Source organism: Calypte anna, chromosome 2, assembly GCF_003957555.1.
Source record: "Calypte anna isolate BGI_N300 chromosome 2, bCalAnn1_v1.p, whole genome shotgun sequence".
NCBI classification, from domain to species: Eukaryota; Metazoa; Chordata; class Aves; order Apodiformes; family Trochilidae; genus Calypte; species Calypte anna.
Genome location: NC_044245.1, coordinates 112,589,815 through 112,614,921, shown reverse-complemented (window position 1 = coordinate 112,614,921; position 25,107 = coordinate 112,589,815). Strand labels below are relative to the sequence as shown.

The 25,107-nt window shown below is 37.9% G+C and overlaps 1 protein-coding gene across 1 annotated transcript; it reads left to right on the top strand.

Annotated features, from left to right (window-relative positions):
* Positions 1 to 460: 460 nt before the first annotated feature.
* On the top strand, positions 461 to 23,445 carry LOC103534670 (kinesin-like protein KIF20A). The gene is made up of 18 exons (XM_030445729.1): positions 461 to 592; positions 1,641 to 1,715; positions 4,374 to 4,493; positions 5,367 to 5,505; positions 5,599 to 5,783; positions 9,162 to 9,258; positions 9,737 to 9,934; positions 10,017 to 10,128; positions 11,752 to 11,823; positions 13,412 to 13,558; positions 14,168 to 14,333; positions 15,607 to 15,774; positions 16,425 to 16,564; positions 17,792 to 17,957; positions 19,603 to 19,720; positions 19,804 to 19,871; positions 21,772 to 21,891; positions 23,170 to 23,445. The coding sequence occupies exons 1-18, from the start codon at positions 461 to 463 to the stop codon at positions 23,443 to 23,445; spliced, it is 2,499 nt and encodes an 832-aa protein (XP_030301589.1).
* The last annotated feature ends 1,662 nt before the right edge of the window (positions 23,446 to 25,107 follow it).

Sequence of the window (25,107 nt, the reverse complement as noted above, 5' to 3'; positions counted from 1 at the left end):
GCTTTTGCTCCGAGGAGGGTGCTCCCGTTCGGCGGTGCCTGCCCGGTCCCCTGAGGCCCTCCTTTTCCCTGCGTGTGTGTGTGTGTGAACTGGGCCGGAGGGCACGGTGGTGGTTTCGTGGCTGCGGGTTGGAGTGCGAGTCTGGGCTTGATGGCCGCCTCCTCGGCGCCTGGGGTGTGGGCTACAGGCCCCGCATTCCCAGGTCGATGAGAGGGCTGCCCCGCGGAGGCCTTTGGTGTCCTCTCGTTGAATGGTTCATAGCGCGACCCAGCTGACTGCTGGTTTTTGAGCTTCCTTCATGCCTCCTCCCCCCCATATTCTTTAGAGAAGCTTATTCAGGAGTCCTTGTTTACATACAGTCTATTTTGCTAGTTTATCCGTGTTTTGCTCCCTGTCTATTTTTGCCTTTTTTAAAATGAAGCTTTTTTTTCTCTTCCAAGTTCTTTTGTACAGAAAAATGATGGGTGATGAGAGGAAAAACTATGTTTCTGCAGAAGTATCTGATACATTGGAATCTGTTTCTTTCCTGAATGTAGCAGATAAACCTTCACCTATGGAGTCAACAGTATTGCCTAATACAGAGGAACAGGAGGTGTGGATTGGCTTTGTGATACATCAATTATTTTATTTTTTTTTTTTTTAACCCTTTAGTTGGGGCAGATATTTCTTTGTTAAGACCTGCTGTATTCCTCTGTCCCCAATGTTTATTTGTTCCTTCTACTTGCTTCTTATTGCTTACAAATAGTTGATAGCCAGTAGTAAGTGCAGGTAGTCAATAACATGTGATGAGTTGTACCAAGTTTTTGAGGAGGAAGTAGAAGACTTCAGTAATTGGAATGCAATGGGACTGTACTGCTTTTTTTTTTTTAGCAAGCTAATAAGGGATATAGACCCATCCTGAAAGCTTGCTAGGTGCTTGAAAATAAACCCATCTCTGCTTTTTTAGAAGGGTAGATTTCTTGTCTGACTTTCCTCAGGTGACTTAATTTTGTATGATTAATGCAGGGAGGGCTGTGGAGAACACTGGTAAATCCATCTACTGAATGACCAAGTCACCAAAGGAGAGATTTTGGAGCTCTGTGGAAGGAAGGAGTGCTGAGATCCCTCTAAAAATCTCCCTGTTGTTATTGCTTTACCTGCAATTGGGAGGCTTTTGTGCAAAGGAACAGGATGGAAAAGCCCACCTTAGCAACTGAGACCTGTCTCATGGTTGTCACTGCAAGGAAGATGAGGGGCTGGTGTCTGGGTGGTGGTAATGAAGCAGTTTCTTGAGGCTAAGATTGTGTCAAGCTCCATACAAAGTGCAAGTGCAGTGCTGTGGAGCAGCTCTTAGAATATACAGCTGGAATTCAATACAGAGAGAGACCAGAAGGTGGAAGCAGTGCAGTTTATGCCTTGATAGTGTGCTCTTTTAAAATTAAAATATTGGCATTGCTGTTAAAGAGTGGTAGTGGGGGGAACACAAAAGGGTTGCTTAAGGACATTAGGAGGTAATGAAGTAATGGAAAGCTTAAGGTTCTGAACAAGGTAGTAAGGCAAAAATAGGAAACACTGCATCAGAGTGTATGCTGGTATGATTTGGAGATGCTCTGTTTAAAAAGTGGCTATCATAAAGGTGCATTTTTTTTTTTTATGAATAGGTATATCAACCTTTGAAAGTCTTCTTGAGAGTGAGACCCTTTTCCGTAACAGAGCTTGAAAACCATGATTCTCAGGTTAGTTTTAGAGTTAATTAAGAAATGTTTTATTTTCCTCACCAAAAAGAACACCTAGGATTGTAAACTTGGATTTGCTTTTAAAAAAGCCATGTGTTGCTTCCAGATAGCATTAACGGACATCTGGATAAATGTGATTTTTGCTTATTTAAATCCCAGCTTTTACTAATTTACATGGTACAGACACACATCTGTAGCTCTGCTAAATTCCACAAGGCACTTTATTTAAAAGTTGGTGTCACTATTGACTCTGTACAGTGCTCAAGCAATGAAAGAATTTCACTGAGAAGAGTATGCAATTCTAGGAATAATTCAGATATCTGACCCCTGAGTTTCTTTGGTTGTTTGAATAATCTCCTACCTCATATAAGGTAGTTTGCTGCTCATCCTGTCAATTTTTTATACAAGCTCTACAGATGCCTTAGGGTTTTATACACACATGCCCGTACATATGCAAACACACAGATATTGCTTGCCCCCATATTCTGATACAAATAATTAATTTATCTGTTCTTGGAAGACAAGGTCTCTACAAAGTCTTCCTCACCCCTTGTCTTTGTGGGTCTTCACAGGTGCTCTGATAGATTTGTAGTTCCTGACCTGTTTGGAGAGGGATTTAGCATTAGTTCTAATTTGCTTCTTGTGACTTGCTTTTTAAAAAAACCCTTTATTTTTACACTTGATCTGCTGGAGTTGGAACCTTTGTGTTCTTTTTACTTATTTTGTTTCCCTTGACTTACGTTCACCTCTCCTTAGGCTTTTCTTGTTGAGAACTATGAACTGCTGCAGTGCTTCCAGTTTGGTATCATTCAGCAATCTCAGCTGGCTTTGAGGATAAATGTAATTACAAAATCAAGTCATTTTAAGGGTTGTTTATCTTGTTCCTCTTTGGAGTGAGAAATTTCTCACTACCTGACCATTAGTCAAACTAATTTTTAAAAACAGGAGGAAAAAAGTTGAAGTTTTTACTAGGTTGTTTGCTTTAATTTTTTATTTTTAGCTCTTCATGTAGTTCATGATGAAATAGTTGATCTTCCAATAAATTACCAATAAATACCATCTGTATAAACTGGTTTGCATGGTATGAAGGCTTTTAGCTCAGCCTCCAAAAACTCTGAGTGCCTGAAAGATTTTCAGTATCTTCAATGTTTTCTCCTCTCTTAATCATAACTTGAATTTGTGAGGAAGATGCTTGGTAACAAATGCGAAAACCCCAACCACCAAAGAAAAAACATTTCCCATCTCTCTAATCAATGAGATCAATGTAATTTTTAGGTCCTCTTTTCCTCCTTTAGATGCATAATTTTCAGGAAAAGCATCTGCGTTCCAAATACTTAACAAGAAAAGAAAAACGTAGAACCCAAGCCTGATTTTTTTGTTTTGTAGCTGTAGATCGATGCTTTAAACAGAGACAATCATCAGGTTAATTAATCTGTTGCTGCTTTTAGAGGTAATGATTTATGCAAGTAAAGCTTAATAGCTCTGGATGAAATGCTGTACTGTTGGTACAACTGCCAGTGATTTCCCTGGAATCACCCACTGGAGAGCTGGGTTCTTATAATGTAAGCAATGTTTACAGTGCCAGGAATGGTCCAACTCCTGCCAGCCCACCTACAGGGTTATCTGGGTTCCAGCTCTGCAGATTTGACTGCTTCAGGGCCTGGTAACAGTGTCTAGGGGTCAGCTGATGGCTCTTTCTGCTGATGTTGGATTCTTCTGTAGCTCTCCAGTACATCTGACCTGTGTTCCAGCTCCTGACAGTGTGGGAGGAATGTTGGAGAGGATATGGATTGAGAGCCTGGCAGGAGGAGCAAGCAATTGGTCTAAATTCAGTATGCAGCTTCTTAGGGCTTCTGTACCATTTGATAAGCAGACTTACTAATTGAGACTCAGTTAATTGAGCAGTGCTTCCTATGTACATGCTATAGCCATGGATTATTAGTCTTGCCAGCTCTGGCTAGCCTCTGAGCAGAAATGACACAGTTATAATCAATCCTTGGGGCTGATGCTTCAAGACACTTTTAAACTACACTGGTAGTTCAGTTTGTGTTTTTAGTAGCCTGTGTGGTGTAAAATAGATTTTCCTGTGACACTGCATTCATCTAGGTAGTGAATGCTTGATAATTGTGTTTCACCTATTGGAATGGAACCTGTTGAGAAATAGCAGTCAAGTTAGTCTTGAAAATAATTCGGTTACCTTCACTGTTGATAAAACCATCTATCAGTCAAAGGACAATTCTTCCACCTTTTTTCACTTTATTTGTTTCATACTTGGAATTACTGACGTGCAAATCCAGTAAGTTTCTATAGGGCTTTGTTTTCATAGTTGTATAGGGTACTGAGCCCCAGTCATAAAATTACAAGGTTTAGAAAGTTAGGTGTCTTTTTTTTGTTTAAAATTGCCTGGGGTAATCCTAGGAAATTTTTAAACCTCTTTGTAAACTCCAGGTAACTGCTTTAAATTGGTCTGCCCTCTGGCTTTCATGTGACATGGTTATCTCTGTAGTTGTTGAATACCTCAAGAGAGATTATATGTAAATTTTGCAACTGCTTCTAGCTCTGCTAAATAGATGAGAACACTATTTTGCTTTTTTTAGATAGCTTTCTTCCTACATAATTTTGTGTGGTGGTTTGATTTACACTGTTATGTTTTTTAAGAGTTGTGTAACTATTGAAGATCCTCAGACAGTAATTCTTAATGCACCCAAAGAGTCTCCTGCAATGAAAAACAGTGAAAGAGGGATTGGTCAGTCCGTGCACAAGTTCACCTTCTCCCAGGTAAGCAGATTTTTCCTAATTTTTAGTTATAGGGTTTTTTTCACCACTTTATTTATAAAAATTAAAGTGTCTACTGTATCATGCAATATGATTTTTATCCTCTGAATCACATGTTGTGTTTAAAAAAGCAGTCTTAAAAAACCCAGACTGCTTGTTATTTACTGTTAGGCTGACAAGAAAGCTTTATTACAATGGAGTTGCCTATTAATGAGACAGGGCAGCTTCTTCAGTAGCTCTGTTGGTTTTTTTGATTAGATATCACAGAAGCTTCTTGTAGGCACAAACTTAAGTGATTCTGCTGTTCCTGCCCTCATCTGGGAAGTGCTTAAAGGGACTTCTGTAAGTGTGTGTTTAGGGACTCACTTTTGAAAAAAATTGCAGTCTAACTGCTTAAACCTTCTGTGCTGAAAGTAAGTTTAAATCTGTCAGCTGCTGCAAGAACTTCTGTTCTTCCAGGATCAAAATATAAACTGCTCCAGGCACTGAGATTCAGACCATTGTAGTGCTGATCTTCTCATCGATTGTGTGAGACTGGTACAGAGTGAGGAAGGAGCTGGACATCATCAGCAGAGCTCTGTCTGTATTCACTGAGCAGTATGTGCTTAATAGTATTTAAATAGTTTGAGAGTAGGAAAATAGTAAAAATAAGTGCAAGGCTGAATGCCTCAGGCATGCTATGAGAATGCAACAGAAAATGTTGAATCAGAAGGGGTTCAGGCAATACAGAAAACTAAACTGGTATCTCCCACTCAGCTTTCCCTGAGAAACTAGTTATCATTAATCTCTGCCTGATATTTTGGTGTGTTAAACTTTTTTGTGCCACTTATCACTCTTTTTAGATTATTTCTCTTCTTTTTTCTTCCCTTCTCCAAGGTCTTTGGACCAGAAACTTCTCAGAGTGAATTTTTTGAAGGCTCAATGAAAGAGATAGTAAGCTCGTATATTAATGGAGTGAATGGACTGGTGTTTACCTACGGGGTTACAAATGCAGGCAAGACATTCACTATCCAAGGTATAAAATGTTTGCTGAAAAACATAACATCCAAGTCAAAATCAATGAGAAGTTTTTATGAATATCATAATATTCTCTTTTGTTATTTTTAAGGGACTTCAAAAGATTTTGGTATTTTACCTCGCTCTCTTGCTGTGATTTTTAACCACATAAAGGGAAGATGTTACCTGAAGATGAACTTCAAACCGCATTTGAGCAATGATGTTAAGGAACTAGAAGATGCACAAGTTAAGCAAGAAGAAGCCATAAAACATGCTATTCTTGCATCACTGAAAGAGGTCAGTGACCAAATACTAACTTGTTATTGAATGAAGAGTCTTTAAAACTTCCTGTCTAACAGATTGTCTTTAATAAAATATGCTTCACTGTTGATTCTTTAGATTTGCCTAAATTTGCTGTTTGGATATTTTGTAAACCTTGGAATAATAAGGCTGGTTTTGGAGCTAAGGGTAAACTGGAAGAACTTTCTGCAGCAGGCAGCACCCGACCTGTTGCAAATCCTGGATTTGTATAGGGCAGTGGTTCTGACACTGATGCCAACCTTTGAAAAGTCTGAGAGCTGACCTAAAATCTGCTTCTTAAGTGAATCTTTGCATCAGGTTGCCAGGCTGGGTTTTGGGCAGTTGCTAGAATTCCAGCACTAGCTCAGGAGAGATGAAGACAAACTTTTAGCAGGGGCAACAAAGAGGCCAGAAAAGTTCCTTTTGGTGAAAGACAGTCTTAAGGAAGATGAAAAAGTTGGTAAATCTGTGATTTATTTAACTTCATACAGAAACTTCTCTGTTACAGCAAGTGAGGTGAGATGCCACAAAATTAATTTCCTAAAAGGATTACAGCCTGCTTTAAAGGATTGTATGTATCTTTTAACTCTGATCTCTGGAGGCTGCTATGGTAAAGACTCCTGTTCTCATTATCTCTCCATTTCTGTTTCTAGTGCAAGAAATGGGTCTCACTATAAAATGGGCACCCTTGTGCTTGTGACTGTTCCATACTTCTAAGCCCCGTTGCTACTTGTCACAATGTCTGGATTTTATCCCGATGTCCCTATGATTTTTTCCTATGTTCAAAATATTTTTAACCTTAACTGCGAGCATATTGTGTTTTATTGTGGATTATAATTTAAAGCAGCTCTGAAGTCTGGGAAGTATAGAAGTAATTACTGACTGAGTTTTTTTTTCTGTGACCTACAAGACCAATGTTGTTAAAGTATTCAATTTAGCTCTGAAAGAATAACTTTCTATGAATCAAATTAATAAGTAAACTATCACTCTAATTTCTATTGCTTGATTTAAACTCTGCAAAATGAATTTTTGTAATGTGAGTCTGATTAACTTTTGAGGAAAGACTTAAGATGAAAAATCTAAAAGATGCCTAAGATCAGTTATTTATTTTGAGTGTCTTAAAAGCTCATTTGTACTGTCTGTATGTGCAGAGGGTGAGAGTCTTAAAGAAAAATTGAGGTGATCAGGAGGATAGTAGATAAATATTTTTAAAAACTATGGAACCTACAAGCAAGCAGGAGCTCAAGGTCTAAAACAGGATGTCAAATATTCTATTTTAAGGACAACTCTATAATTACAAATAGTCCTTTCTGTTGAATCAGTCTGACCTCATGACTAGCTTAGTTACTGAGTATTGCAGTGGGTGATCGAGGTGCTGTGAAAGAACAAGCAAGACTCCACCATTAGGAAGGAAAGGTAAAAATTCATTTAGAAAATAATACACAACAAGACCTTGCTTATGTATTACAATGCTTCCATAGTGATAGCTCAGCTATCTCCAGTACTGAAGCTGTGCTTCTTGATAGTCTGTGAATAGTATCACTGTTCGTATGTTCACCCAGGCTTGTAATCTGAGAGCAGATACGGTTTGGTGGGCTTGGTTTTGGTTTATGTGGACTTCTGTAGGCCCTTTTCCCAGGCTCAGTTTACATGCCATGCAGAAAGAGCCTGCTGTTCCTTTCATTCTCTGTTTAAACTCCTCTGACTTGTATTTAATGTTCTGCTGTGTATGTTCTCTATACGGTACTGCTGCAAACACTCTTGCTTGGCATGGTTCACACCCTCTTTTTCCTTCCCCTTCTTCTACTCACTGAATTTTATTGGTTTTTACTGGAGGGAAAGCTGCTTTTTTTTGCACACCTATTTCCATCTGTCTTTGTATTTACTATTAAATGTCAGCTTCTGTCACTGGCAGATGATGTCAGTTCCTGTTCCCAGTTGCTTTCAGGCAGTCATCCTCATGTTCTTTTCTGTATTTGGTCTTACTGTTTGAAGAACAACATAGCTAATTCACTCACTTTTGTTGAAATACCTTTACAAAACTTATCCTGTGCTCAAGTACCGTTTTTTTTCACATTATATTACGTCTTCTGATGACATGCATAGCCATGCTGTGCAGGTCAATCTCTTACCCTGTGTTAGAGTTCTGCTTTGTACTTTACAAAGAGAATTTATAGAATCCATGCTTGTGCTTGTATTTGTAACTACTTAAGCAATGAAAAATTATACAGTGCAGTCTTATCAAAATTATAATTTATAGAATAAATGACAATGAAACCAAGTGCTATTTATCTTTGGATGTGGAAATTTGGAAGTATGACTTCATATTTTCATGTTTGTAAAAGTTCCATTTTGGATATGCCAGGTGAGTAACAGAGGCATCAGTAGACAACTTATACTGAAGCACTGCATTCTAATAATTAAACTTTACTTTTTCAAATCTGTTCCCCTCTTCTACTTCATGATGACCATCAATCAGGGGTGGATTTTTGTAAATGAGGGTGATTTGTCCTAATGAAAATTCATATCAGTATATGTAATATGGGGAAGGAGGGAGGTAGTATGTGGAGATGCCTGAACCTCTAAATAGTGGGACTTGCTACTTTATTACACCTTTTTTCCTAGAGGTGATTTGAAAACTTATGTTCTGACAAGTTTTGCCAGGTTTTGGAATAATTTTATTGATGTAAAAGAAATTCTGTAAATGTGTGTCCTTAAAGAAACCATGCTGTTACTTGTACAGAATTTTAATGGTCTTTTAATTCAGTGTGAATTAAACCAACACAAACTGCTGGTTTATCAGATGTCTAAATCCTTTATGAAGCATCATTTTACTCTGAGATCTTTACGTTTTACTCAAACTCTCACAGACATGGCACAAGTATGTGATTTGCAAAATTGTTTGACAACAAACAATCAAATGAGGAATCTCTGCTGCTTTTGTCTTTGCCCACCACCTTGACACCTGCCCTTGAAATGAACTTATTTCTCCAGTTGTTTCGGATGACTAAATACTGTTCAGATTTGTCCAGTAGTTTATAAAGGGGTTCTAGTCTGCTGCAGTCTGACAGAGTATCTTCAGATGCCAGGGCTGTAAAGCAAGTCTGCTATGTTAGCAGCAACTGGCCTACAAAAAAGGTTGCTGGGAGTACCAGAGAGCTGTAATTCTCATGGGGGAATGAGCGTTTATTGATTTTTTTCATTTGTTATTGTTAAAAACATTTCATTTGCAGCCAGAGTAAAGGGGGGGGGGAGGCTTAACACTTCATACTACTTCAATACTTAAATCTCTGATACTGGAATTAGTGTCATTTTTTACTTCTGCTACTCCTACAGTCTGTTCATGTGAATGTAACAGTCTCTTATTTTTTGAAGGAGACAGAAAACATCTCAAACAATGTTATAAATGTGTGTGATGTGGAGTCGGCTTTTTCCAACTGTACTTCAAAAAGACTTCCTTCTGATTCTCTAGGTAAAGCAGAGGGGAAAATTTCTGAGAGGGTGTGTAAGAATAGAAATTTAGGAATAGACATGGGTTACTATTGTTGGATTTAAAAATCTCTATGCTACAAAGTAAATATATAGTTAAAACCAAATTTTAATGGCTCAAAAAAAGGGAATAAAAATGAGTAACAATGTAAAAATATTTTGATAGTTTTGCTCCTTTTGAGGAAAGAAAGAGGCTAATATAGAAATATAAGCTAATATAGAAACTGCTGGAGGCTTTTGGTAGAGAGGAGCAATAGTTTAGAACTCGGGCATATTCTGGTTACAGGTGACTGTCGAGACATTTGAATGTTCCTGGGCAAACTTGAAGTTATACAGCACTCTGTATCTCATTTTGCAACAAAACTATATATAAGCCTCCCCCTTTTAGATGGGTCTATATACTGCAAATGAAATTTATCAGTGAGTTGTTTGCTCATTGGGCTCTCTCTGTTTTGGGTTAGCAGAGAACGACTTTGTTCCACTTGACATATATAGGACTAATATTCACCAGAGAACACAAGCATCTGTGTGGGTTTCCTTTTGTGAAATTTATAACGAATATGTGTATGACCTGTTAAATGTGTTATCCACATCAAAACCTCAGAAGCGCAGAGTCTTAAGAGTTTGTGAGGATCAAGGAGGAAATTCTTACATTAAAGGTAATAATACTGTTTTATGACTATGCCAGTTTCACGGAATTTCTTTGATCAGAAATGTATGTAAATGGTCTCTCTTTCACAGATTTAAAGTGGATTAACATTCAGAGCACTGAAGAAGCCTGCAAAATACTAAAAATAGGAAACAAGAACCGAAGCTTTGCTTGTACTAGAGTGAATGAGCAATCAAGTAGGAGGTTTGTTCTTCTAATTATAAGCATACTCTGTCTCTTGCCTTTTAAGAGGAGGAAGGAGGGGAAGAGAAGGGAAGACTTTAAAATATGTTTGAAATGTACCACTCTTCAGTAACAGCTTAAGTCTTGATTAATCAAAAAGCTAGGAGAGGCCCTATAACTTTAATAGTAGCTGGACTTGGGTTGCTATTTGTGGCTTTAGCAAACTCAAAAGATCAAATCACATTCATTTTTGAGTGCCAACAGTGCTACACATCTTGGCAAATGCTAATGGTGCTCAGAGGGAATGGCTATGTAAAGCATGTTGAAGGAAAAGCTGGATAATTCTTCATCACTGGCAGTATAATTCTTGGAAACCTGAAGTATGACAGTAGGGGATGCAGGAAGGAGGAAGAGTGAGTTGTGCAGTACAGTGCTGCTGGATTATCTAGGTGCTTTTAGACTGATGTATTCAAGCTTAGTTTACCTGGTACCTTAAAAATTGAGCACCTAGCTCTTACCCAGCTCTGGGAGATGGGTCAGGGAGATGGAGTGGGAGGAAATAGAGAAGGTGGCATACTTTCTGTTGAAAATGCCTTTTTAATTGACTTTAATATTCTCTTGTTAATTTGTCCTTTTAAGTGTGGGAGAGCCAAGTTATATATTTAGCTAATATAATCATACTGCTACTAAGCTTGGCTTTTCTCTGAAAAGCAAGTTATGCTGTTCTGTATTAGCTAAAGACAGCTGCCATTAAATTTCATTCTATGATCCCACCTGAATTTCACTCAAGCTTAAAGTAGTGCAGAAAGGAACTGGATTTTTTTTTTTTTTTGCAGGGTTTTGTGCCTAGAGTGTCTTTTTTTTTGTTTTGTTTTCAGAGAGTGTGCTGACTTCCACTTAGGTTGTTTCTGTTGTGGGTGGATTTTTTTTTTTGGTTGGTTGGTTTGGTTTTTCCTCAGAAATTGCATTAGTAAATTGTGTGTTGGTGCTATGGAGTAAACCACTGCTTTAAATTTATCCTAGAGAAGACTGTCTTCTGCATTTCCTGATTTACTGTGTAAACTGGGACAAGGTGCTTCTGCTTCTGGAATTTTCTCTTTGGCTTCAGACAACATGTCCACTGCTTTTGTAGCAGATATATAAAATGCAGTAACTGATTTTTGAGTGTTACAAATTCAACCTTTCTAGAAAACAGTAATTTCAAAACTGAAAAAATAACTATGTTGAAGTAGGCAGTATTATATGACTGTCAAACCTTAACTTAATCTCCTCCCCCCACACCAGTTTATTTCTAAGGTAGTTCTTTGTATTTACTGAGCTCATATACTGTCTATAGTTAACATACTGTGAGTATTTGAGTACTCATCTTCTGGTCAGCAGGCTTAAGTGGGTTGGCTTGTTCATTGTCTGAGCCATCTGGTAGGCTTTGTGTGATAGATTTTCCTCTCCTGTATTGAAAAATGGGAAGTCACAAAATGATACTTTCTGCTTTTTGCTGCTGAATTAATGTATTGCAAAGGTGGATTTGTGAACAAATTTCTTTCTTCAGTACTGAACTTCTGTAGCATAAAGATTTTACCTTGCTTCAACAACTGCTTATTTTTAATAATTGTGGTTATTGAAATGGACCTTTTTCCATTCCAGTCACAGCATATTTTCAATCAGGCTACTAAGGCTAACTGATGAGCATCAGCCATGTGTTCTTGGAGTTTCAGAGTAAGTGATTGCTTCAGCTGATTACCAGAGTGTAAATATTTTATTTCTTTATTAAACAAATCCTCTTAGAGCTGATAAGGAAATCAGAACTTCACTGGCTGTATAAAACTGACTGGAAAACTAATAGGGACAGTGCTCCTGTTTCTCTTGTTGAGGTTTACAAGCTGTGCCAGTCTATCTGCTTTGGGGAGGTTGTGGGTTGAACGCTTGTGGCACTGCCTATGATGTGCTGCTGCAACACAAATTCAAGGCTCTCATCCCAAAAGTCTGCAGGTGACAGTCTCTGGGACTCCTACAGTCATAGGGGACCATCAGGTGATGTGCAGATTTTTGTTTCCCTGATTAATTGTCCATTTACCTTTATATGAAAAAATGAGGACACTCCAGCAACAGTGTTTAGTTCAGTCCTAGCTCCTACTGATTTCTCTCTTGTCTCTGCTGAGCAGAGATTGTAATAAATATACCTCATTGAGATAACACCTTTTAATAACACCTTTTAATGGTTATCATTATGGTGATAAATACTCTAAGGAAAAATAACTTGAGGAAACAACTGCATCTGTATTCCTTGCTGTTCCCTGTCTTGGTGTATTTCCCTGGCAAAGCTTGAAGCAGCTGTTCAATGAATGTCAATTTCTATGTTGCTTAAGGAAGAAAAAAGATCTTCCTCTGAAAAAGATAAAGATAAGATCATAGCCTTTCACACAGTTGAAATATGTCTTATTAATATGTATAGTATTAATATGTACTTATTTCAGATATGTGAAAGGCTATGATCTTAGAAAGGTGTTATTTCATGTAAATAAATGTATGTATAAGTGAGTAATAGTAGGGTTACAGAAATTATCATCCAACTTCCAGAGCTTCCTGTATTTCAGGGGCTTTCTTAATATAAAGTAAAAGTGATGAAATTCCTTGATTATCCAGGATAATTGTCTCTGATTGTAACTTGCTGTACTATGAGGGACAATTTAGTGGCCTGAGTTCAGTAGCACATAATTGTTACAGCCAAATAAAAAGCTGCAGTGTGATATGGGGAGGATTTCTGGCCTTTTATTTGCAATAATGAACAAATGGTTCTGCATCTAAAAGAGGCAGACTGCAGAGTATTGAAGCATACAACTGTCCTGCAGCCCTCTCTGTGCAGTTGAAGGCAACTGGCACAGTGCTGCTGTAGTATAGCCCCACTGAGTCAAACTGTTTCAGAAATTCCTCTTATCTTGTCCTGGAAGTATTTACTTTAGGTTTGCAACAAAGTCTGGGTTTTTAAACAGAATCCTTTATGTAAGAATGTCTACAAAATGTTGAATGAATGGTAGGAGCAGGCTTCTTTGAATGTGCTGAACAGGCTGTCTTAGGAGCAGCAATCTTTTTCAAGTGGGAAGAAGATAGGTTAGTGTCATTATTCTAAATAGTGCCTTCAGGACAAAACATCAGCATTCAAGTACAACTTATTCTGTGGTCTTTGTAGGCTGAAATGAGTCACCTGTTTGCACTTTAGACAAGTAAAGAAATAAGATATGCAATTTTATTCTAGTATGGTTTAGAAACAAGTTTATATGTGTTCTGGATCACTTTTTTCATGCAGATTGTCTTTCTGTGATTTGGCTGGATCAGAGAGGTGTAATAAAACACAAGCCTTTGGAGACAGACTAAAAGAAGCAGGAAATATTAATAATTCTCTTCATATCCTTGGAAAATGCATTTCAGCACTGAAGCAAAATCAAAACCCAAAGTAAGTGACAAGTTGTAAACAACATGATGAGTTTTGGGTTGAAAACCTAAGCATCCTTTTATGTTTCTGCGGGGAGTTTGCATCATCAGAGGAAAATGAAAATACAGAATCTTGTAAGCCTTCTTATTATACATGTCACTGGAATACCTAAAGTTAACATTCTCTAAAACTGTTGTTTGTGAAGAACACAATAGGGCAGTTAGCAGCAAACGACCAAGCTTTATTTAGAGAGTGTGTATGTGTTTATGAGCAATGCACTCTGAACTCCCCTTCTGTCTTTCCATTCCATCTCCTAATCATACAGATAGATTCATCAGACAACTGGCAGGTGTCCTGTCCTTAGCTTTTGGCTTGCTCCAGCATTTGCTTTGTAGCACCAGGGAACTATGATGCAGACACTGTGGTGCTTTTATACTAAATACTTGAGTTTGTTGAAGAGTTTGGGATCCAGGAAAGACCTTGTTCTTTGTGAAATTACTTAGGCTTAAATATGAGCATCCTACAGGTTCTATTTCCTGGAAGAAGGAAACAAAATTAAGGTAAATTACAGTACTACACAATTTTACAGGTGGTTTTTATTTCACAATTTCATTATTCTTTCTCCATGAGGGTGAAGCCAAGCTATATTCCATTCAGAGAGAGCAAATTGACTCGCCTGTTTCAGCCATTCTTTTGTGGAAAAGGCAAAGCATGTATGATTGTAAACATTAACCAGCATGCTTCCACATATGATGAAACATTACATGTAATGAAATTTTCAGCTATAGCCAAGCAGGTAAGAGTGAATCTACTTTCTTTGCTATTCTTATTTGTGTAGGTTTATGAAGTTATTAGGTTGCATGGACTTGAGTGTGATTAGGACATTTGGTGAATCACACTAGTTCTTCTGCATGTGTTTTCCCTCTAAAAGGCTTCCAGGAACCTTGCCCATCCTTAAACATATTCGTGGTAGAAAGTCAAGACAGCTGCAGCTGTCTGTGGCTTGTTCAGTTCTACACTACAGATATTTCTGTGTTTCATGACACTTTCAGATGTGACTGGCTATAACATGTATCTAAGCAAATGCAAGATTTTGGTTCAAGCTTGTGATGAATTGTCTAACCTGTGTGCATTAAATATGTGTGCACAAGATGGCAATTTTTTAAAACTTCTTTGACAGCTAGTGAGGGTAATAAAAGAAGTAGGCTCTTATTTTGTAGATTGAATGAGACCTCTTGTACCTGCATTGCTCCTATTTGGCTAAGGGCAACAAATTAGTATGAAAAAGGGAAGAGCTTTTTTTATCTTATTTTGTAAGTTAATGCTTGAAGACTGTGCTCCTTTCTTTTGAAGGAAAAAATCCATCTCCTAAGTATTTTGTGCTTTCTGCTAGCTCTGCTTGTCATCTTCCCATTAAATTCAGGACTTGGGGCTGATGTGTGCTCTTAAATTCACACAGCTTCTTGCAGGGAGTGGGATGGTGGGCTGTACTGGTTTTCATAGGAGAAATAAAATCTATTTCTGGTCTGGAGCCAGGGGGCAATTGAGACATTCTGAAACTGTAATTACATGTCTAATATAATCTCAGAGAAACATTTTTCTAATACTGTTTGGATGCAAATTTGATCACAAAATAAGGCAGGCACACTGAGGAGACAAGCTTTTCTGACATGTTGTCCTGTGGCATACATACTTGGCATGAATTTCCGAATGATAATCACAGCATCTTGGGAAGTAGCAAATGTTTTAGGGATTTGCTGCTTTTCATTAACCTTCCAGAAAACTACAGTAAACGGTTGGATCTTAAGGAGAGAGAAAACACCTTTGTAGAGAAGCATACTAAATTTGTTAGTGGCTAATCTTTCCTATTCTCACTTTGTTAGAGTACCAAATGTTACATCCACATTGGTGTTTCTGTCTGCTAAAGGCATGTAAAATTTGTTCAACATTTTGTAAAAATCCAATACAGTGTGAATACAAAAGTGCATTCATGCCACTTCTTCATAGCATCCTGATAATGCAGTATTGACAGCACTGATAAAATCAGTTCATTCGACTGAATTTCACAGGTAATCCAGACAATCCTACCCAGAAACTTTGGTTATTTTTCACCCAAGCTCCTTGGAGGCAACAGCAAACCTATCGTGCACGTTGATGCCAACACATCTGTAGATGACTTTGACAGTACTGAAACCTTTGCAGAAGAGGAAGTGGACATCACCATTCTGAATCATGAGGTACTCAAATCATCTACTCAAAATTGTACCCAGGAAAGCCATTGCTAGTACTTCTTATATTAAAATCTTTTACCATAAGAGATGTGCTGGAAGTTGTGTCAAATGAAAACTGTAAGGTTCTGCTCAGTGTCAGGCAGATCTAAACGTGAAGTTCTGAGGGAACAAGTGTAGTTGTGGAAGGCCACCTGTGGCTTTGTAGTTAGGTCAAATGCTAAATTTGGAATTCAACTGATTGTTCAACAAGAAGAGGAAGGAAACAGTGTGTGTGTGTGTAAAAAAAAAAAGCCATTATTTAGTTGTTTGTGCTCTTTTAGGAACAGCAGGAACAAGTTAAGGAACAGCACTTTAAAAAACAAAGCAATACTATCTAAAAGCAAGAAACTATAAAAATCAGGCTTTATGTTAAATGGTTGGACAAATTAATATTTAAATGGCGAAACAGTAGTAAACTACTTGATGGCAGAAACCATCAAGGTGGAGAAATGTTGTCTTTGCAATTGAAATTCATGTTTGAAAATATTTAACCTTTGGTGCAGCTTTTAGAAGTGCCCTCCATGGGTCAAGGGCTTTATGAATATTTCATTGGACATGCATAACATACCAATATGTGTCTCTAGCTTGTTTTCTGAACTGAAATATGTTAAATTTAGGATCTCTTGAAAACTACAGAGAACTTAAAGAAGCAGCTAGATGCAGAAAGACAAAGTAAACTCCTTCTGGAGGTGAAGATACGTAGAGAAATGGCAGAAGCAATGTACCGACAGCTGTTGGAAACAGAGGAAGCCTGGAGGCAAGCTATGTTTACAGTCCTCTTAAAGAGTGAAAGGATTTCCACATATATACATGCATACTTTTATACATAGACAATTATATATATATATATGTATTAGTGTATACGTATATAGAGACTTACATACTCGTGTTATTTAGAGAAGTTAGGGCTGGGCAGTCTCAAAGCTTCTAATGCAAAGGGAAGAAGGAACATGAAAATAAACTTGTACAGATCAGACTCTTCCCATGTGCACTGAAAAAGTAATGCTGCTTTCTGTTGAACTTTCCTCTGTTTAATTTTGAGTTACTGAAGGTTGCCCTGACTTGTTTTTAGCATTTAACAGATAGGCCAGACTGTTACAGATTCCCCACTGAGGCTGTGATTTTTCAAACCTTATACTTGGTCGTGTTGATGTGCATGTATGTGCTTAAGGTGTGGCTGGAACTGTATTTCTTTGAGCTCTCCTGGATTCTTGCTGCTGGGTGATAGATGGCCCATTGTTAGCTTCCTATCTTATACTGTGGCTGCCTGCACTGACATTACTAAGGTGGGGATTTTTTGTCAAATGTGTCCAGATTGCTTAAACTGAATTAACTTCCTCTTAATTCTTCTCTCGAAATTAGTTTCCTAATTTTTTTTTAACTGCTAACAGAGACTAACCCCAAGTTAAGTTGCCAGCTGAACACACTGTGGTTTAACAGCTGCAATGACTTTAAAATGGGGTGCTTTCGGCCAAACTCATGGAACAGCAGTGATACTTTTCCTCTGTTGAGGGCATGTTCTGTGTCACTGCTGGGGCATTTTTTTAAATCCATAGAGTCATCTATTATATTGAAATAATAAGGCAAAGTGAATTTGGCCTATATTTTTAATAGAAAAAAACAAAACAACCTAACAATATAAAAGACACCCCTGGGAAATACACTTCAAATATCAGGTCTGGTTGGGTGACAGCCATTAGTAATAGATTTAGATTTTTTTACAAAACTTTTGTTTGACATATCTAAAGTATGTGTTCTATGGCACTTTTCCTGGTAAATGCCTAATAGAAATTATGCCGTGGTGCAAGTCTATAGGTTCATTGAGAATGAAAAGTAGGAAAGGGAAAAACTTACTTCTTGGACTCTCAACTTCACAATTTATGATTAGATTAATAACTTCTGACATTGCCAGTTGCAAACATGTAGTCAAATTGTAATAGCTGGAATGCAAAAATATTAAATATAGCTGACTTGTTTTCCTCAGCAACCGCTTGGAAGATTTGAAAGACAGTTATGAAGAAAAACTGGAGAGCAAATTTGAAATGTATAAAGAGGCCATCAAAAAACATGCATATACGTGTGCCATGGAACAAATTGAAGATCATTATGTTCCTGTAGAAGAATTTCTAGCTGAACAAGAGAAAGTTGAGGTATGACTTGACTGCTATTAGAAAACGTGTGCTAACCTTTTACCTGGAAGGTTTGTTTTTCCCTAGCAGAATCATTCAGGAATCCTAAATGTGACAATGAAGAGTCAAAATAGCCAGCAGCTCAGCCTACCCGTTCTCATGCCCAATGCTCACCATAAGGATAGAGATTTCTTCTGTCTTGTGCTACCTGTAGTGAAAACCTACACTTCCTGATCTTTTGAGGGCACAGTTCAGCTAAATTCAGTTAATCTTTATCTCTGTAGTACAATGACTGGAACACCTAGAGGAGTGGTGTAGGCAGCAGTCTGGCTTAGGAGATCCTTGGAATTGTAGGGTGTAGTGTAAAAAGCTGGTCTGATAGGGCTGCTGGGGAATTTAGTAAGGGTAACTAATTAAATCAGGATCTCTGCCTGATGGTCCAGAGGCAGGATTGTAGGTAAGAAACTGTGTTGAGAAATCAGACTTCACGCAGGAGAGAACTTAATCTCCTGAAGGTACTTATACCTAGAACTGCTCAGAGTTGGTATCAGCAAGTTGCTTTGATTTTTGCAAGAGAGCAGTGTCAGTCCTGTGCAGCTCTTGTCAGCTGCTTCCAGCCTCTGCATAGGTAGCTGAGGGTACCCAGGCAACAGATGTGACCTGTGGATCTTGGTCTTTTCAGAAGGTTTGTAGTGCAGGAATAGAACAACTGTGAGATACACCAGAGGTGCTTTCTCACTGCACTTTCCTGTCCAGGCACTGATAAGACATCTCAAGCCACTGGTAGGGAAGCTCTTTTCAAGAAATGAGAGAAGTGGGTTTCTCTTGCTGATTGTGGTATATAAATATTTCTGCTTTTACAGCTCTCCATTCAGGTGCTTACAACCAATGCTCTATAGTATAATCTGTTTTTCCAGATCCTTTACACTTTTTTCCCCCATTTAGCCTCTGATTTTATGTTCACTTAAGCCCTAGCTATCTACCATGTTGAGGTGGGGGAAAAGCCCAGTGCTCTCTGTATTTTTAGCTGCCTTCCATGCTAGCTGTAAGGTTGCCTATGGGGAGATTCAAAGAACCCAGATGGTCTTGTTACCAAGGCAGATAAGAAACTGATGAAATCCTTAGGATGGAAAGGTCTAAATTGACAAGGAGAGGGCAACATGAAATCTGAACAGACAGCTTCAGAGAATCAGAATTAGAATAATAACTTGATTGATTTTTCAGTGTTTGATTTCTCATTCTGAGCAGTTTCTCACCCTAACAATCTGACAGGTACTGAAACACTGAGAGATTGTAGGTACAAATTAGTTCATTGAAGAATGTTCTGCCTTATTTAGCAAGCTATCTGGCGATAGTGTTTAATACAAAGACAAAAAGTTTCCTTTTTGCCATATGGCTACTTTTAAAACACTTGAGAAATCTCCAGACTGGAGTTACTCCAATGCAAAGTAACTTCTTCCTAGGTCTCCTGATCTGTATGTTACTCCTTACTGTGATGTCTCAACCATAATCATCACAACTTCCACCTGATTTTAAAACTGTATATATGAGTACAATATAATTGAAGGGTGAACATACAGGCAGTAGTGCATCAAGTTAAGCACAAATTTTGACAAATGCTACCATTTTGTGGTTTGTGGTTTTTTGTGTGGTTTTTTTTTTTCAGGATAGAGAGCGTAAAATACAACAGCTGGAAAAGCAACTTGATGAACAGTCAGGGAGGCTGTTGGCTCTGGGAAGTCTGAATTTGGATATACTGACAACTGAAAGTAAGAAGGAACTAGGTGAGAATCTAATCTGGATACTCAAAATTCCATTTACTTTCTGCTATTGTGTATAAACAAGCAAACCTTTCTTCTGTCTGCAGACCTGGCGAACAAGACAATGAAGAGAGCCAATGAAGGACTGCAGAAACAGTGCAAAGAGAAAGAAGAGGTAGGTCTTGCTTAGTATTTAACAAATCTGGGGATAACTGTCCTGGTTCTTTGTAGTGAAATGAGGCAACCAGGTGCCACTAATTCCCAGGGAGTGGCATGAGCTTGTGTTAAGCCCACCTGTGCCTAATTAGAGTGGGCCCCCACTGCACATGAGCAGGATTAGAGGGCCAACCCTAATCAGGTCCAGGTGGGCTTAACACAAGCTCATGCCACTCACTGGGAATTAGTGGCACCTGGTTTGCCTCATTTCACTACAGTTCTTAAAGAACCTAAAGATTTACACTGTAAAAAAAAAAAAAGCATGAAGATTCCTGCAAATGAGTGTCAAGTTTACAAAAAAGCCCTTGGCCTGTTGTGGATGACTTTTTGCCAGAGAAAGGCTGTGTTCTGGCTTTACTCCAGTTTGTAAAGGCATCTACTACTGTAACAGGTCACATGTGAACATGATGGGAGTTGGAAGGAGGGAAGTAGATATGGCTTTGTATTGGAATTTGTGGTAAACATTGCTGCCATGGTCTCAGTGCTTTCCTTCCTGAAATGCTGCCTGCTCATCCACAGGGAAACATTTACAGACACTGTTAACAGTTTAGATCTAAAACCAAAACACTTCCTTAAACTCTTTTTGGAAATATCAAACTCTGCTATCCCTTTAAACTTAAGGGTAATGTTTCTTTTATTTAAACATGCAAGATCTCTGTGTTCTGAATAGCATATAGGGGTGGAAATTATGAATTATAGATTGTTATGGAAAATAAATATTTATGTATGCATTTTTAGTCTATACAATGAATAAACTTCTTGTGCTTAGAAGATGGGGAGGAGGGAAGAAACAAGCCTTGCTCCTTTCACTAATAAATAATAGGAGTGGAGGCTGGAGAAATAGTCCCAACTGGTTCTAATAAACAATGTAAGTGGAAAGCAGACTTAAATCTCTTTCTATTGAGAGCATGTACTCCAAAAAATCCTTTTTTTCTTACCAGCTTTACTTCTTATGGGAAAGCAGACTTAAATCTCTTTCTGTTGAGAGCATGTACTCCAAAAACTCCTTTTTTTCTTACCAACTTTACTGTCTCGTGGTATGGCACTGGCATTTGTTTTCCATTACTGTTCTTGAGAGTTCTACATTGTTTTCCATTTCCTATGTGAATTTCAAATTCTGATACTAGAAAGGAAGTTGGGCTTTTATGTTTGATATGGGGATACAGTATTGATCACTTTGTGTGGCTAGACAGTGTTAGATGGGATTGCTGCCCAGCAGTAACTGAAGTTTAAAGCAACTGTTTCCAGCAGTGCCCTTCTGTTGCTTTGTCTCATATCTGAGTACTTCACTGCTTTTTTTCTTCCTATTCAGCCACTAAACATGGGTTGTTTGGTTTTGTTTGTTTTTTTTTAGCAACCCAGATATTTTTGCCTCCAGCCAAGTAGAAGGAAATTAATTAATATATTATTTTTCTTGGTTCAGAGTTCCTTTTACCTCTCAGGACTTAATCCATTTACGTTCCCATCAGACAGGTGAAGCCTGTAACTGTGTTCTGATTCAGCACATGAATAGTGTCAATGAGATGAGAGCATTCTTTTAACTACCCTTCCTGAAAAGGAGCAGAGTGTTCCAGAAGTAGCTTAGTTTCTGCTTGCTGTTCTTTGATTGACAGCTCTGTGTAAATCTGGTAGCTTCAGCACAATAGCCCTTGAATGCTCCAGCTGTATTTTACCATCAGAAGTGATGGGCTGGGACACAGGAGGCTGAGAGAAGCAAACTACTTCATTGCTGTGATCTTGCACTTTGCACTGCTCAATATTAATCGAAAAGGCTTACTGTGTCTCTGAGTTCTTCTCATAAACAAAACTAATGTGCAATGTGGAATTTTAGCTTGGGTGTGTATTGGATTTTTTTTCAGCTTATAAAATCTCTGAAGTTTAAAATAAAGAAATTAAATGAAACCCTGCTAGAAGCTAATGAAAACTACAGAAAAATGGAAGAAGAGAACAGTCAACTGAAGCGTGAAATCATGATCAAGGTTTGTCAATTATTTAAAAGCAACTTTAATATGGCTTGGATCTATAGCAGTACTGGATGTTTCTGCATCTGTGTACATGTAAAAACCTGTTCAGTTTTATTAATTTCTTCTGGTGCTAGCATTTTTTCCACCCTTAACTTCATGAACTATGAGCTCAGAGCCCTTGTGCTTCATGCTCCTTGACTTTGTATCTTGTAAGGCAAGACACATTTTTCAGTTTATCAATTAAAACTTGGTCGATATAGTAACTGTCCTGACAGATCATGCTAATCTAAAGATTCCATAAATTGTCTAACAAATACATTTACTGAGGGCAAGCAAGCTGTCAGTGCAAGAAGACCTAACTGCTGCAAAGGTGGCCAAGCTGGGTAAGTGATATGGGCAGATAAACTACTTAATACCAAAACAGAAACCAATCTTTCCTTCAAAAGCAGGGACTTCAGAAAGTTGACAGCATCTGACCTGTCATGGCAGCTAAGTTCCTAAATAAAAAGATGAAAATTTTGAATTCTAGACATTTTGCATCTATGCAAAACTCTCCCACTAAAACAGGATCACCTAGAGCACATTACACAGGACTGCATCCAGGAAGGTTTTGAGTATCTCCAGAGAAGGGGACTACACAACCTCCCTGGGCACCCTGTTCCACTGCCTTGTCACTCTCATAGTAGTTTTTTTCTTATGTTTAGATAGAACTTATTATGTTACATCTTCCAAGACTGTATAGTAATTTCTTTTCTTAGATCATTACATTACCTTCTGCATGCTTTTTAGTTTGCGACTGAAAATTATTAATCTTGAACTTTCTAAATTGGTTCTAGGACATAAGGTGACTTTTTGTTGATTGCATGGATTAGAGAGCATCTTCAAGACTGTTTATTCTGCCCACTCAGTATTTATTCATTCCTGGTTAGCAGACTTATGACTATGTAAGAGTTTTCACTTGATCAGTTTTGCTTTCAGTAATTGCAGGTTAAGACACAAAAGCCTTCTTTATTTAGTTCCTAGAAAAACACCAATTCTTTGCATAGTGTGGTTAAGTATTTTAGCATAAGCTTTTTAGTCAGACTTGGTCTCTAATTAGATCTGATGGCACTGTAGTTTGCTGTTCTCTAAATTACATAGAAGTAATTCAGAAGAAATAAGTACTGAATAGCCATTTAGCATAATAATAATCAGGGTGTTTACTGGCAAAGTAAAATAATCTGGAAGGGAATTTAACTACATTAAAAACCCCTTTGGAGTATTCACATACCTAACACAGCCTTATCCTCATAGGATCAAGAAATGAATAGTCTTCAGAACTGGGCTAAAAGAGTTTTTGAGCTTGAAGAAACAGTGTCTTCCCTGCAGAAAGAACTTGATGAACAGAAAAAGCATTTCTCTGTAGAGGAGCCAAAACAACAAAAGCCCAGGAGAGGTTTGTTGGCTAACCTGAAATCCACAGTAGCAGCCACTGCCAGTACACCTCTTGGTAAAGTCTGGGGGAAGCATGAAGATGCTTCATCCTCTTCAAGGAAACAAGTACTGTTGGCTCATAAAGTGAAAGAATAATTTTTGATTAATAAAAGCATGCAATTATCGGGCTTTTTCATAAACTTAAAGCTCTTGGTAGCTTTTTCTCACTCTTGATGCCATCTTCATTGTCATGTTAACTGGCAGAAAGAAGTTTAATACAGAACTTTTAAAAATTAAATCAGGGTTGAATTTGGAGCTGTGTTATTACAGACCTAATCTTGTGCTTTTTTAATTGATTACTTATGTGATTTGAGAAATTCATTATATATATATTCTTGAGTAACTGCTGTCATGGTCTTCTTAACTAATATACTTGTGCATCATGCAAAGTGGGATGTTCCTCATCTACTGCTTCTCTGCTTGTTACCTCTTTAAGTATTTAATTTAATTGTTGATTCCTAGAATCTGGATAACTTGTAAATGTAATCTCAAGTAGTTGACATAGCCTGGTTCTTCAATTAATATTCTGGCTTTAAACCGGTAACTGTCATCTTGGGACCAAACTGAGCAAATTGCATAAAGAGGCAACAAAATGGTCTTCTCTTCTCCTTGCTGTTTTCCAGATAACTTGGCTTTGTAAAGGAACTTGTTTTAATATAATTGGAATTTCCACTGAGAATATGCATTAAACTTTTAAAATATTTATAATATTAATAATAAAATTTTCCATTGCCAAATCAAGCTCTCTGCTCATTTCATAGAAGTGAGAAAATCAGTGAAATCAGGGTAAGGAAATGCCAGATTGAAGAGATTGACATAAGATGACTTAGAGCTGAAATAATCATAGCTGTGATTGTATTACTTACCTTTGCCTAATAACTCAGGGAAGGAAGACTGGAGCATGATTAAAATTTGAAATAGCTTCCTTAGAGTTTCTCCCATCAATGAGGGGGTGAAGGTTTTTGTGTCACTACTCTGAAAACACCATGTCTGCTAGTGCAGGAGAGTTGTTTTAGAACAAAGCAGAGCACATAGGTAATTGGATTGATCAATCCCTGTGCTGATGTTTCTTATAGTGGAAGGTGACCCAGTTCAGAGCAAGAACCTCCTGCTCCCTGTGGAGACACCAGGTGGTGGTGCAGCCTTCTTGTTTGACACACAGCAGCCCTTCTCTGGTGGGAATGTTCTTGCTGGGTCTGAGTTTTGGAGTTTTTGTTTGGTCTGTGCAAAGGCAGTGGTGAGTGATCACTGACTGACATGTCTTACACCAGGCTGGAGATGTAGCACCTGAGCCAGTGCTGTTCTCGTGATTTGAACTCTTAAACAGAGGTTTTCCAGCTTCAGCATTTCTGTAATTCCTCCAGGATAGAACTTCTAAAATATTATTCCACTTCTGCACAAACTATTCCAGCTATTAAAAAGAGATTTTCCTGAAGTGACACAATACACTGAATATTGATCCCTCGAATAAGGGAGCTGTTACATACTTTACATAGATACATCCATTGCTTTAAGCAACATATTCCAACAGAAGGAAAAAAAATCATCAGAACAGGCAAATGCTGGAAATCTTTAATACCATTTCAAAAGATCTAGTGCTACACCTCAACAGTCTGCCACATGTCTGAGAGCATATGTTAGTTTATATTAACACTAACACCTCTTATTTTCTGAATAACTGCTGTTTCTGTGTTCCCTACTTTGCACAACTCTTTGGTTGGCTACTGAAAATTATTTGAAAGACAAGGTTACATGATT

Excerpts from the sequence above, each read along its gene's own strand:
- LOC103534670 (XM_030445729.1), top strand. The coding sequence starts at position 461 with ATGGGTGATGAGAGGAAAAACTATGTTTCTGCAGAAGTATCTGATACA. Across the intron at positions 9,259-9,736 it reads ACTTCCTTCTGATTCTCTAG|CAGAGAACGACTTTGTTCCA; the intron begins GTAAAGCAGAGG and ends GTTTTGGGTTAG. Across the intron at positions 19,721-19,803 it reads TGAAAGTAAGAAGGAACTAG|ACCTGGCGAACAAGACAATG; the intron begins GTGAGAATCTAA and ends TTCTGTCTGCAG.